The 11,577-nt window shown below is 45.3% G+C and overlaps 2 protein-coding genes across 2 annotated transcripts in view; one reads left to right on the top strand and one right to left on the bottom strand.

The window, feature by feature from the left end:
• The window catches only part of CD5 (CD5 molecule), a 25,991-nt gene extending 21,478 nt beyond the window's left edge, over positions 1 to 4,513 (top strand). The window contains exons 7-11 of the mRNA XM_025206931.1: positions 738 to 869; positions 1,808 to 1,861; positions 2,941 to 3,063; positions 3,530 to 3,629; positions 3,825 to 4,513. Of these exons, the coding sequence (XP_025062716.1) occupies positions 738 to 869; positions 1,808 to 1,861; positions 2,941 to 3,063; positions 3,530 to 3,615 (395 nt within the window). The 3' untranslated portion in view covers positions 3,616 to 3,629; positions 3,825 to 4,513. The remainder of the gene's footprint in view (positions 1 to 737; positions 870 to 1,807; positions 1,862 to 2,940; positions 3,064 to 3,529; positions 3,630 to 3,824) is intronic.
• Positions 4,514 to 6,596: 2,083 nt separating this feature from the next.
• Positions 6,597 to 10,153, bottom strand: VPS37C (VPS37C, ESCRT-I subunit). Its single transcript, XM_025206938.1, has 4 exons — positions 10,018 to 10,153; positions 9,749 to 9,920; positions 9,176 to 9,258; positions 6,597 to 6,895 (listed from the first exon to the last, which is right to left on the bottom strand). Exons 1-4 carry the CDS (start codon positions 10,108 to 10,110, stop codon positions 6,893 to 6,895), a joined length of 351 nt encoding a protein of 116 aa, XP_025062723.1. The 5' UTR covers positions 10,111 to 10,153; the 3' UTR covers positions 6,597 to 6,892.
• Between the last annotated feature and the right edge of the window lie 1,424 nt (positions 10,154 to 11,577).

Here is an 11,577-nt window from a genome sequence, read left to right as displayed (position 1 = left end):
CTCCTCCTCTTCCCCTGCCCCCCCTCCTCCAGGGAGAAGGCTAGCTCAGCTCAGGTCCACCACCTCCTCCCTGCACCCCAGCCACAGCACTTTGATTTATGCAGCATGAACTGCTGGTGGAAGGGGTGGGTGGTGTGCAAAAGCGGGCTACGCTGCCTCAGGGAAGGGTAGTCTGGAAAAGTAGTGCCAGTAAACCACACGGTAATTCATACAACATAGTCTGTTTTAAACATTACCCATAATGCATTAATGGTATAATTATAGTTTAACTATTTAACATTTCACATCCCTAGTTCTGACTTGGTGGTCAGGCTGTCCACAGGGGTTGAACACATGGTACCAGGATCTACTACCTCTTATGCAAAACAGCCACTCCAGTTAGCCTTGAAGCAGCAGCACACTACACCCTTTCTATGGCCCAGCTACTCAAAAGGGATAAAAACCCATAGGTGCTTAAGGTACTGAGGAGACGGAGAGTAGAAATTTGACTGAGCCACAATGGGTGCGGGTGGGATCTGCATAGATGGCGCAGGTTGGAGATGTTAGTTGAGTGGATGCTGGGGTAAAGACTAGAAGATGGAAAAAGCCTTGGCATGTGGAGTGTGGATAGAGATAGGGAGTTTGGGGCCAGGTGTAGAAGAGGTTGGAGTTTGAGCTGGATTCTGTCCTCCTGCAGTGGATTGACTCCCTCTATGCACTGGTGAGAATCAACAGTAACTCCATCTTCTTTTCCTCAGGCCAGGATTTCAAGCCAGTTTCAGTTGGTGTGGGAGCAGGAACCATCATGAGCATCCTGTTGGCTCTGGTCCTCTTTGTAGTCTTCCTGATCATCTGCGGACCCCTCATCTACAAGAAACTAGTGAAGAAATGTAAGTAACAAACTGTCCCTGTGGCTGTGAGATCCAAGAGCCTGTTTACCTTACATCTGAGCCCACCTAACAGCTTCAGCCTGAGTTTCTATTGTGATCTCATTTTATCTTGCCCATTTTCTCCGGTTCTCTCATGCTTTCTTCCTCCTATAATGCCACTCTTTTCCCCTTTCATTTCCTCCTGTCTGCCTCTTTCCCACTCCCTCACTTCTGGGCTGGTCACTTCAAGGGCGGTGGCAGCTGATGCTTTGTTGTTTTGCACAGTGTCTCCTTTGAGGATTCAGGAAATGCACACCCTCTTCTCCTACTGACCCCTTGCAGCAGTTCCTGGCAGCCATGGCTTTGTATTTCAGAAGAAATTGTAGCTGGTCCTTTCTCTTTTCTTCAGTGGCACCACAAGCAATTATTGCTAATCATGTAAGCCCATATGGTGCAGGCAGAATAAGAAAGGAAATCAGAGGGGAAGACCTGTTGGCTTGGGCAATGTCATGCACAGCAGTGTCCTGCTGCTGAGAGGATTAACCAGTGAAAAGATGCAAAGAACCAGGCAAGCTCTGTTCTGCAAACTATCTCCAGCACCTGATGCATCTAATCAGGAGGCAACAGAGGGCTTGGTTGGTGTGGCACATGTGCCTGTGCGTTAGGAACATTGGGCACATAACAGAACAAAGGGAAATTGAGGTTGAAGACTCCTTGACAGAGAGAGATCTGTCAGGCCATGAAAAGGTCTCCCAAGGGAATTTTGCTGGTTTCAGTCATTTGAAATCAAATGAACAAAGCACTAGAAGAAAATACATAGTAGGGTCACTCCTGGGACACAATGACCTGCCGGGCCTTCCCTGCAACCCCACAGTGTCCTTCCATGGCGTGTTTACAACATGATAGACAGGCCCGTGTCCATTTAACTCCAGTGTTTCTCTCTACCTTTCTCCTTGCAGTCTCCAAGAAACAGCAGCGCCAATGGATTGGACCAACTGGATTAAACCAAAATGGTAAGCAGCAAGCACAGGCCTGAGGCAAGGGGAAGCCGGTCATTTCCATCCCCCCCTCGCCCTCTCCAGCTTCCTCTGAAGACAGTAGCTGTGGTGCTGCGGTCAGTTTGATCTCAAGTGCATGGGACCTTATGGCTCCTGCTCTCTGTCACAGAATGGCTAGTTGCAGCCTGATGGTTATAGGAAGTGGTTTACAACCTGTTACCACTTCAGAGGCTGAGGTTTCCCTTCAGCCCTACCATCACATCACCTTCATTCAGGTGGTGTCACTGACTACAAGGTGAAAAAGCAGCCCAGGCACAAGATGCATTTGAGGCTGAGAGTAAGCCTGAGGCCTCAAGAATGACAGCTCTGGGCCAAAAGATGTTTTTGAAGTCACCCTTCAAAAGGCTGCTGGGCTCCCAGAGCACTTTAATGACTGGACAACCAAAAGCCATTCACCAGCCCCTGAAACAGCCACCTCTGGAATGGAAAGCAGGAGCATGACACAACAGGTTGTAAGAGGGGCTGGGAAAGAAGATCTCTCTGCTTGTAACTGCAGGGAGTCTGGGCAGGAAGAAAGCTGTTCCCCAAATAAAATGGTGTGGGAATTTTAAGGGCTCCATATGATGTTTTATAATGCATCCAAAAGATGGCAATTCCAGCCTAACAAACACCCCTCATGCTTTCATCCAGAGTGGGGTATGCCCCCTACTGATCATTTCCTATTTGGCTATATTACTTCCATGCTGGGGTGTGGGATGTGTACTGAGTCACCACTATCACTTCCTGCGGTGCCGTAACCCACCCAGGACCATGCTGAGTCACTCACTCACTATTGACTCAGATAGGAAAGTTGAGTTGCAAGTACTATTTTCGGTGGTACAGAGCAGCCTGCTACCATGGTATGGGCTGGGTGCAATTCTTACTAACCCCACTGTTGACTCACAAAGGCTGGCCTGTTTGTATATAGGTAGTGGTAGAGGTGGCTGACATAAGGGTGAGGAGTTTATTTCCATGCTTTGGGGTGGTTGAAAGTGTGTGGTAGTGATCCGGTTGTGGTAGAGTGATTAACGATTCTCCATTGTGCTGCCATCTAGTGTCGTTCCATCGCAATAGCACTGTCACCCTCCGGCCGAGGTCTGAAGGTCAAAGAGCTCTGGGGGAAGAAAATGACTATTCTCATACTCCCAAGAAAAACTCCTACCTTTCAGCCTATCCAGGTAAGCAACTAACTGGGCTTGGCCCAGCCAAGGAAACACAACCACAGTGAATGGTGGAGAAATGGACCCCAGTGGGTGAAGTGGCTGTCCACTGAAGGAAGGTGGTCACACCTGCTTTGCAACAATAGACTAGATAACTCAGACAGCAGAGTAGGAATCAGTCTATAGAGCAATTCTTTATCCAGGTGTTCTGTTTCCACTGACTTGTTGTGCAGCCTCAGGCAGGTCAGTTAACTTCCCTGGGCATCCATCCGTTTCTTCCATCTGTAAAGGTGGAATAACTAAAGTTATAAGATTGGAGAAAAACACCTCATCACAAGACGTAGCTATTACCTACTATGATTTTGTATGACCGGATGTGCTGGGGTTGGGAAGCCCTGGTATACAGTCCTATATGCTGGGTACTCTGTCCCTCTGCAACACAGCATTTTGTGCAGAAAAAAGTGACTGGTTCTTTCTTCTGTAGCTCTGGAAGGAGCAATCCGATCTTCCAACCCTCCAGACAACTCCTCTGACAGTGACTATGACTTGCACTCAGCTCGGAGAGTATAGCCCCCTTCTGAGAGGTAAGCTGTTCCCTTGCCCACATGCTGTATCCCGAGATAGGGGCAATCCCTGATCCTGTTACTGTGTAATCTAAGGGTGAGAAGTGAAACACATCACAGAGGCTTAGCCAATTGCTGTATTCACCTTTTTCTGACTTTCTTGAGCTCTGGCAAAATATCGAGTGATTTTCTGTCATTCATTTTCTTGCCCTGTAGACAGAGGCAGGATCCAGCATATGGAAAAACTGAGAGAAAAGAAGAACAATACCTGAAATAATTCTGCACTCATCACCTTGGAAATATTTCCATGTTACTACATGCAAATATAATGGCTTTTGCTACACTCACAGAGGCAAAAGATGAGGGAATCTATATGGACCCCAGTGTCACCCCCATTTTTCTAGATGGGGCAAGGAGAATCAAGATACCTACTACTTCCCAGGTAGCCTTTAGCAAGTCACTTAGACCCAGCATTCCAATAGTGACCTCAGATTTGCATGTCTCTGTTTCTGGGTGCCCTAGGTGAAGACCCCGGCAGCCTGGCTTTGAACTACATTGCTTATTCACAGTGCCAGCTGAAGCATATGTGTACGGTAGTTGATGAGCAGTTCTGAAAATCAGGTCTGTGCGGCTCCTGCTAGACATTCAGAATGTGAGGCATTCAGGAACAATGGATACCTTTTTAAAAATGGGTCATACAGTTCTTTTAAGATTTTACTACCCCACCATTATCATGGTATCTGAACACCTTCCTGTGACAAATTCATCTAGCATCCATCACTTAAAGTTTCATTTCCTTTTTCCTTACTGGCATACACATGTATGTATTTTAAACGGATGTGCTTAAAGGCAAGTAGGTAGATAGAGGAGCTGGGTATTCCACTTGAGTTGGAAAGCAATACTGTCCCCTGCAAAAATGATTTGCTTAGACTCTGTGTTTCCCCATCCCTAAAATAAGGATAATACATCCATTGCCCTGGAGTTTTGAGGCTAAATGTGTTAAAGTCTGTGAGGTACAGATACCAGGATGATGAGCATCATGGAAAAAAATTATAAACTGTCTACTGGGTTACTTAGGAAGCTGCAATGATGAATGTTGGCTGTGTTTGTCACTCTGTAGATGTCTGGTTGGTTGAAGAAGCCCAGGAGTGTGGTTATCCTGTGGTAACGTGCATGAATGGAGCTTGAGTGAACATGTGTGGGGGTGAGGAGACAGGTTTGTAAAGACGCAAGTAAGACTGAGATATAGCAGCTATACGTTGAGTGGCAAGGAGATAATAATGTTCAACACAAATGTGACTGAGATATTTAATAAGCAATAATAACAGCTGTAATAAAATATTTTCCTAGTAGTTGTTTCCTTTTTTCCACTCATAAGTACAGTGCCTAAGTGCAGAACAGGATTGACACAGCTCTATGAAAAATGGAGAAAGTGTAGCTTTCTGGTAAAGCATGACACTGAGATTCAGGATATCTGGCTTCAAGTTCATGACTCTCTTCTGATTTATGGAATCACAGTCTCGTTATACCTTGGTTTCCCCATCTCTAAAATGAAGATAACAATACTTCTCTTGTCTATATATGCAGTGTTTCTTGCTTTGCCCATCTCCAGTGTTGATGGAGGCATTTAGACCACACTGCAAAGTAGCTTACTCATAACACGGTTCTGAAGTGACTATAAAAAGGGTATTGTTGAATGCCATGCTTATTTCTCTTATTTCATATCTTTCCTAGAGATATCATTTTTTACAAATTCAGTTCTCAGGGCAAAACATGTTTTAATATTACTAATCTAAAAGAGATTGTTACTCAATTTGGATACCACTGTGATGAGTACAACACAAGGTCCCAGAAGGATAAAATATGTTATTTGCTTAAGAGCCTCTCTTGAGTTCCTGTTGCAACACACTTCAATGCCTGCACCAAAGTGTGGTGCTACTGAAGATACACTGATACCCTGCAGAATTTTTTCTTCAACGTAAAAACTAACTCTTTTTTTTTTTTTAGAGATGCTTCTGCTTCTTTCATCCCTCTGATTAAATGAACCATTGTGTGAAAAAACACAGTTAATGCAAGCATACTTTTTAAAGTCATAATCCCTACCTGGTAACACCAGTAAATGTCTATAATGACCATACCACAAGCAGGATTATGATATCATATGCAGAATGAATGGCAATAACCAGATATTCTCTTCTCACAATGATGAAATAAAGACCCCCCCCTTGTTAAATAGAAATTGTTTGACACAAGATACAAGTCCGTGCTATATTTGACGCTTCTTTCCAGAAGTTAAAGAAGCAGTGAGCAATGGGGAAATATATGGAGAACTTTTTCTGTCTGGAAATTGTCATAAGCAAAACTTTTCAATACCAAAATCAGATTATATCCTGCAGCATAGCAGCAATAGAGGAGAACAGCTTGTGCTACAGATGGAACAGACCAAACACCACAGACCAAACACCACAGAGGTGATGGGAGCCAATTTTTTGTGTATAAGGCAACATTTCCACAATAGCAAGTGATTTATGCACTCCTTCAAGCTGAAGAAGAGACTCAGTACAGGGCAGGTTTGAGATTCTCAAAACAGGAATTGAGATTTAGAGGATAAAACTAATTTAACAGAGAAGGGAATACTATTATCATCAGAACAAGTCACTTACAAAAAGACAAGCAGTGAGGAGACTGTAAGGAAGGAAAAATGAAGGAAAGAAATTACAGCACAGTGAAGGGGAAGATAACTGTGATGATACTGAAGGATGGGGAAGAGGATTGAACAAATGGGCCCCTTGGGCAGGATGCAAACCGAAGGGTAGGAAGGATGATAAAGAGAACACGGTTGTGTGAGATGGGTTATGTGAGAGGTTTTATTGACATGGTCAAGGGGAAAGTAAATGTAAAGATGCTGAGTTGACAAAAACATGATCAATAAAAATATCAACCATACGCCATTTCATTTCCCAAAACAATCACAGCCATGACCCCACATGCAATTCATCAAGTTTTATTACCATAATTAATCACAAGTATGGAACTGTGTCCATCAAATTCCAAGAGCATTCAACCTGGACTAGTCCATTAGTGATCTATCTTTATAAATAACTTACAGGCACCCAAGCAGAATGTGGTAGATAAAGTGCTGAGCAAAGAAAAACCCATTTACATTAAGAATCTTTCAGTTTCTCTGTTGGTGCCCAGTGTTTCCTCAGGTCAATATTGAAGGGAAGGGGGTGTGAGGAATACTGGATTCTTCTTTATCCAGTCTATGCTCCCCTTCCTGCAGTTCACTACCAATGAAAAAAAGGGATAATATAGGAAACCTTGTGTATCTTGGTGTTTTACTGAATCCTATCAAAGGCTGATTGGAAAAAATGGATGACAGTATTGTGTTCTAATATTTCCCAACAAAAAAGGAGTAATCACCCAGTTTTCCATAGGTGAAGGAACATGCTGCCTCATCTCCAAATTAACAGCTGCTCCAGAGGTATCATGCCATCCTGGTTTATCTCCAAGGCAGAAACAGTATTCAACATGTTATGTTTCCAGAGATATTTCAGGGCCCTCCTGTTCTGTATGCAATAATCCACATCCCACAGTGGTGTGCTAAGAATGCCTCATACACTATGCAAAAGAAGCCAGTACTAGAGAGGCCTTCCCCTATTAATAAGCCAAGCACAGCTGAATCAGATGAGCATGGTAAGCTCTGGAGATCCCTTTGTTTTACACAAACCTGGCAACATCCAATACAGTAAGACAGATGGAGACAATAAAAAGGAAAACTTAGTCCTGCAGTGGGTTGGGAGTAGCTTGAGTGGAATCAGATTTGGAGTTATGTTACAATGGCATAAAAATCCTGGGTCACATTAAGGCCTGACCTGCCACAACAGGCTAGCTAATGGCTTCTCATTGACAAAGATAAATTACGTATCAGTTTATGAGCCTGGATGGCACTGCTGTTCTATTTTACAGGAAAGGGCCCTGGGAACAAATGAGGGTTTCATGTCAGAAATACTGTCAGAGGTTCTCACTCTGTATCTCACACACCTGTGTAAAACTTTAGAATTCCTCTGCTACATATTTCTATATATAATTATACACACAGGTATAAAAAGTTCTCTCACACATACACACACAAGCATAAAGTATGCAGGGTCAGGTCCTCAGCTGGTACAAATCAGTGCATGTTTTACTCACTTAAACCATCTGAGAATCTGGCCCACTGTGTATTTTATAACATGGCTTGGATTGACTCATCAATATATGGCCATTAAAGACAGCGAGCATTCATCACATGCTGGTTTTCATTTCATTAGCCAAAACCTAAAAAAGTGCAGCCTGTGGATGAAGTTATGGTGTCTCTGCCTTATACCTCATGCCTAATGCAGGGATTACATCAGAAATACACCTTCCTCTGCATATAAAACTCACACATACAGGTGTAAGGGTGACATTCACAGATCTTTCTTCTTGGGCCTGTTTCTCAGCGAGGACCAATTTCTTTGTCTGTGACACAGAAGAGGATGACAAAGCCAACTCTCCTCAAGTCCTGATTAGTATCCACGCCAAGCAGGATGTTGAGGGTGTGAAGGTGGTGGGTACCCAAAGGAAGGGTTTGGACCTGCAGGATATGGGGGCTGGGTGGAAATTGGAAAAGCAGGTAATGGTGGCTGGTTTGGGTATGGGCAATGTGGCCTCCCTCCTCCTGATGGAAAATATGGAGACTGCGACTGGGGGTACCCTGATCCAGCCTGAGGTTGATGGAATACTGGAGTAGGGGGTGGACCTCTGGATGGAGACCAAGAATATCCTGGAACTGAAGAGGAGTCTCCTGTCTGAGGCCTGGAATATACTGGTGCTGAGTCTCCAGGCTGAGGTGGTGGGTATCCAGAAACTGGAGGTGCTTTATAGGGAAATGTAGGCTGGGCGCTTGGCTGAGAGGAGCTGACAAGTCCCACTGAAACTGGTGCCTTAGGGAAAGGAGCAGGAGGGAGAGCTCCATGAGCTGTTGGGCCTATAGGCATGCATGGGGTTGGACTATAAGGTAAAGGGAAGGATGGTGCTCCTGATGGGAAGGGTAGTGGCTGCTGCTGGTTTTCGGGCACAGAAGTTACACAAGGAGGCTGCTGCTGGTTGAACTGAGAGTCTCTGGATGGTGGCTGTGAAGTTTCTGACTTCTTCAATATCTCCTGAAGTTTTTCCACTCTGACACGGCGCATGTGTGATAACTTCCTCATGGAGGAAAACTGCTCAAGAAATGTCTCCAGTGGCACTTCACCCGCCAGGAACTTCTCAGCCACAGACTGGAACACAAGACACTCTTGAAACCTGTGCTGCCTTTTCCAATCTTCTCCCCCAACCCAAATTTAGACCCCATGTCCTCAGCCATGGCTTAGATCACATAGGAAACTATTAAACTAGACAACAACAAATGAAGTACAATCCCACTCGTTTGGACAATGGTGTCAATCTATGGGGAAGCTCCCTAGCTTAGGGGTCAGGGGTAGGAGGGTGATTTCAAGATTCCAAGGGACTGCCACACGTCAACTATATTTAATTCTTAAGCTCACCTCAGACTCCTCTTCGATTTTCTGGCTCTCTACCTGGAGAAGATCTAATAAAATCTGAGGCTGCATTGTTGCCGAGAATTTATCTGGGAAGAAATGGAAGCAACGGTCACAAAGTGACCTACAGAACTAGGCAAGATCACTACATGTCTTCACTTCCTTCAAAAACGGTACCTGTCATCTGTCCCCAGGCTCTGGACTTAACTCAAGACACATGAAAGATAGAGAAGTAGAAACTACGTTACCTTCCCACGTGATTCTGTTCAATCCCTTCCCTTCCTGGCGGGAATCTTCCCTAACTCAGAACATATAACCTGGAAACCCATGGGGAGACCCTAACTATCACTGTGTTCCACCCTTTTGACAAAGCACCACCTCTGGTTCTGCCAGGACACAAACAAGAAGGAGGAGAACACAGATGAAAATACACCCTCCCACTGCCCACTTATTTTTCCCAGAGAGTGCCTCAATCTGATCAGTACACCCAGCCCTGGGGAGAAGCAAGACGATAGAAAGATGTCTTGATTACAGCCTGTTGGGCCACACAGATGCATGCAAATCTGAAAAAAACCATACCCAGTTGTGCCTTTTTTTCTTGGCACCTTTCAGTCAGCTTCTGCAGTTCTTGGTAGCTGTCGGAAAGGTTTGCACGTCCAGTTTCCAGGGGCTGCTGGAACTCCAGATTCTGCTCTGCCAAGCTCCGGTTTGTGGCAAGGGCCATTTCCCTTTCCAGTTGAAGTTCCTGGACCTGAGAGACGAGACCCAAGCCCATAGCTTATGCATGGTGCTACCTCCCAACTGCATTCACACACATTTCCTGCTCCAACACACATATCAATGTGTACCTCATGCGACTCCAATGCCAGACGCTCTGTCTCCTCTGAATTCTCCTGCAGCACCTGGAGCTCTTCCACAGACCGATCCCTTAGTGATTCCATTCTCTCTGAGGAATGTAACTTCCTAAGGATGGAGACAGGAAGCAGGCAAATATAAGGTTCCCAAAGCTAGCAGCAAAATGACCACAGCAAAGTAATATTGATTGATCCCATATCAGACTTAAAAGACATGGCTTTACTAAACTGCCAGATGGTGAGGGGGATTCAGTCATACTTCAGACAACCAAATACAGATGGAGAGAGGACAAAGTGAAAAGCAAAACGGGTGCGTCTAGCCACTCGTCTTTTGACAACAAACTTCAGAGACAATACATGGAAGGAGATTACTTTTCTATGTCAGGACAAAAGCATTTATAAGCGGGGAAAAACCCCAGGGGCAGATGGCAATTGGGCCTGGAGACTGCTCTCTGACTGGTTCCCCATTACATAATGTTTCATTGGATTGAGTGAGTGCTCCCCCTAAGACTATAGTTTTGTAACTGTTTTACATGTGGTTGACTGGGCTTGAAGCGAATGGCTGGAGACGTTTCCTCTAGCATCTCTAAACCAATAAATAGTGGGTGCCAGGGAAGGTATGGCACAGGGAATAGATTACTTTAGAGATATCCAGTTTAGCACTCTCCCTCTATAGTATCAACTTCTGCTGCTGTCAGACAGGACTATTTGTTATGCTACAGGAAAGCCTGGCTTTATGCCCACAAGGAAACACTATAAGCCCCCCTTAAAAAGGGAGACCTCTGAAGACATAACTAAATATGGGGGACAGATAAAAAGAAAACAGGGAAGGGAATAAGGTCACAGGTTAATAACAAGGGAGCCAAAAGGACACACTGAGCAGAGCACACTGGCCAGCACCCACTGCTCCCTGAACAAGCCAAGGGAGACTGTAGACTCCATCCAGTAAAACTCCACCCAGAGATGTGAGCGAAGGAGTAAAAGGAAGACAGCGCCACACTCACCCAGGTTCCCCCCAGCCAGAAACTCCTTCCTGGTCTGGAAGATGGTCAGCTTGGCAAGAGCCAGGAGGAGGCTGACCAGGAGGTCCCAGGGCTTGATGGGGCCATGGACAGGGAGGGAGTGCATGACAGAAAAGGAGCTGGGAGCAGTGCAGCCAGAACCTCAGTGGGAGGTTCTGGAGCAGGCAGAAAAGGGGCTGCAACCTGGCACCCTTGAGGCAGGTTTCCACCAGGGTCTCCCTCTGTTGGCAGAAGGGCCATATGTCAGAGGTGTCCATAAAGCAGGAGCTGCCAGCTGAGGTTCCTGGTGGCTTGTGGGATCAGGGTGGAGTAAAGACTTGTCCACCATCAACAAGGAGAAATGCAAAGTGCTGCACCTAGGGAGGAAAAATGTCCAGCATACCTACTGCCTAGGAAATGACCTCCTTGGTGGCACGGAAGCAGAAAGGGATCTTGGAGTCCTAGTGGACTCCAAGATGAACATGAGTCGGCAGTGTGACGAAGCCATCAGAAAAGCTAATGGCACTTTATCGTGCATCAGCAGATGCATGAC

Source organism: Alligator sinensis, unplaced genomic scaffold (genome assembly GCF_000455745.1).
Source record: "Alligator sinensis unplaced genomic scaffold, ASM45574v1 scaffold437_1, whole genome shotgun sequence".
Taxonomy (NCBI): Eukaryota; Metazoa; Chordata; order Crocodylia; family Alligatoridae; genus Alligator; species Alligator sinensis.
This window is presented reverse-complemented; position numbering and strand designations above follow the sequence as displayed.

Coding starts and splice junctions, on each gene's coding strand:
- VPS37C (XM_025206938.1), bottom strand. CDS start 10,110: ATGGAATCACTAAGGGATCGGTCTGTGGAAGAGCTCCAGGTGCTGCAG. Junction 9,921..10,017: donor TGGCATTGGAGTCGCATGAG/GTACACATTGAT, acceptor CTCGTCTCTCAG/GTCCAGGAACTTCAACTGGA. Junction 9,259..9,748: donor AGAAAAAAAGGCACAACTGG/GTATGGTTTTTT, acceptor ATTTCTTCCCAG/ATAAATTCTCGGCAACAATG.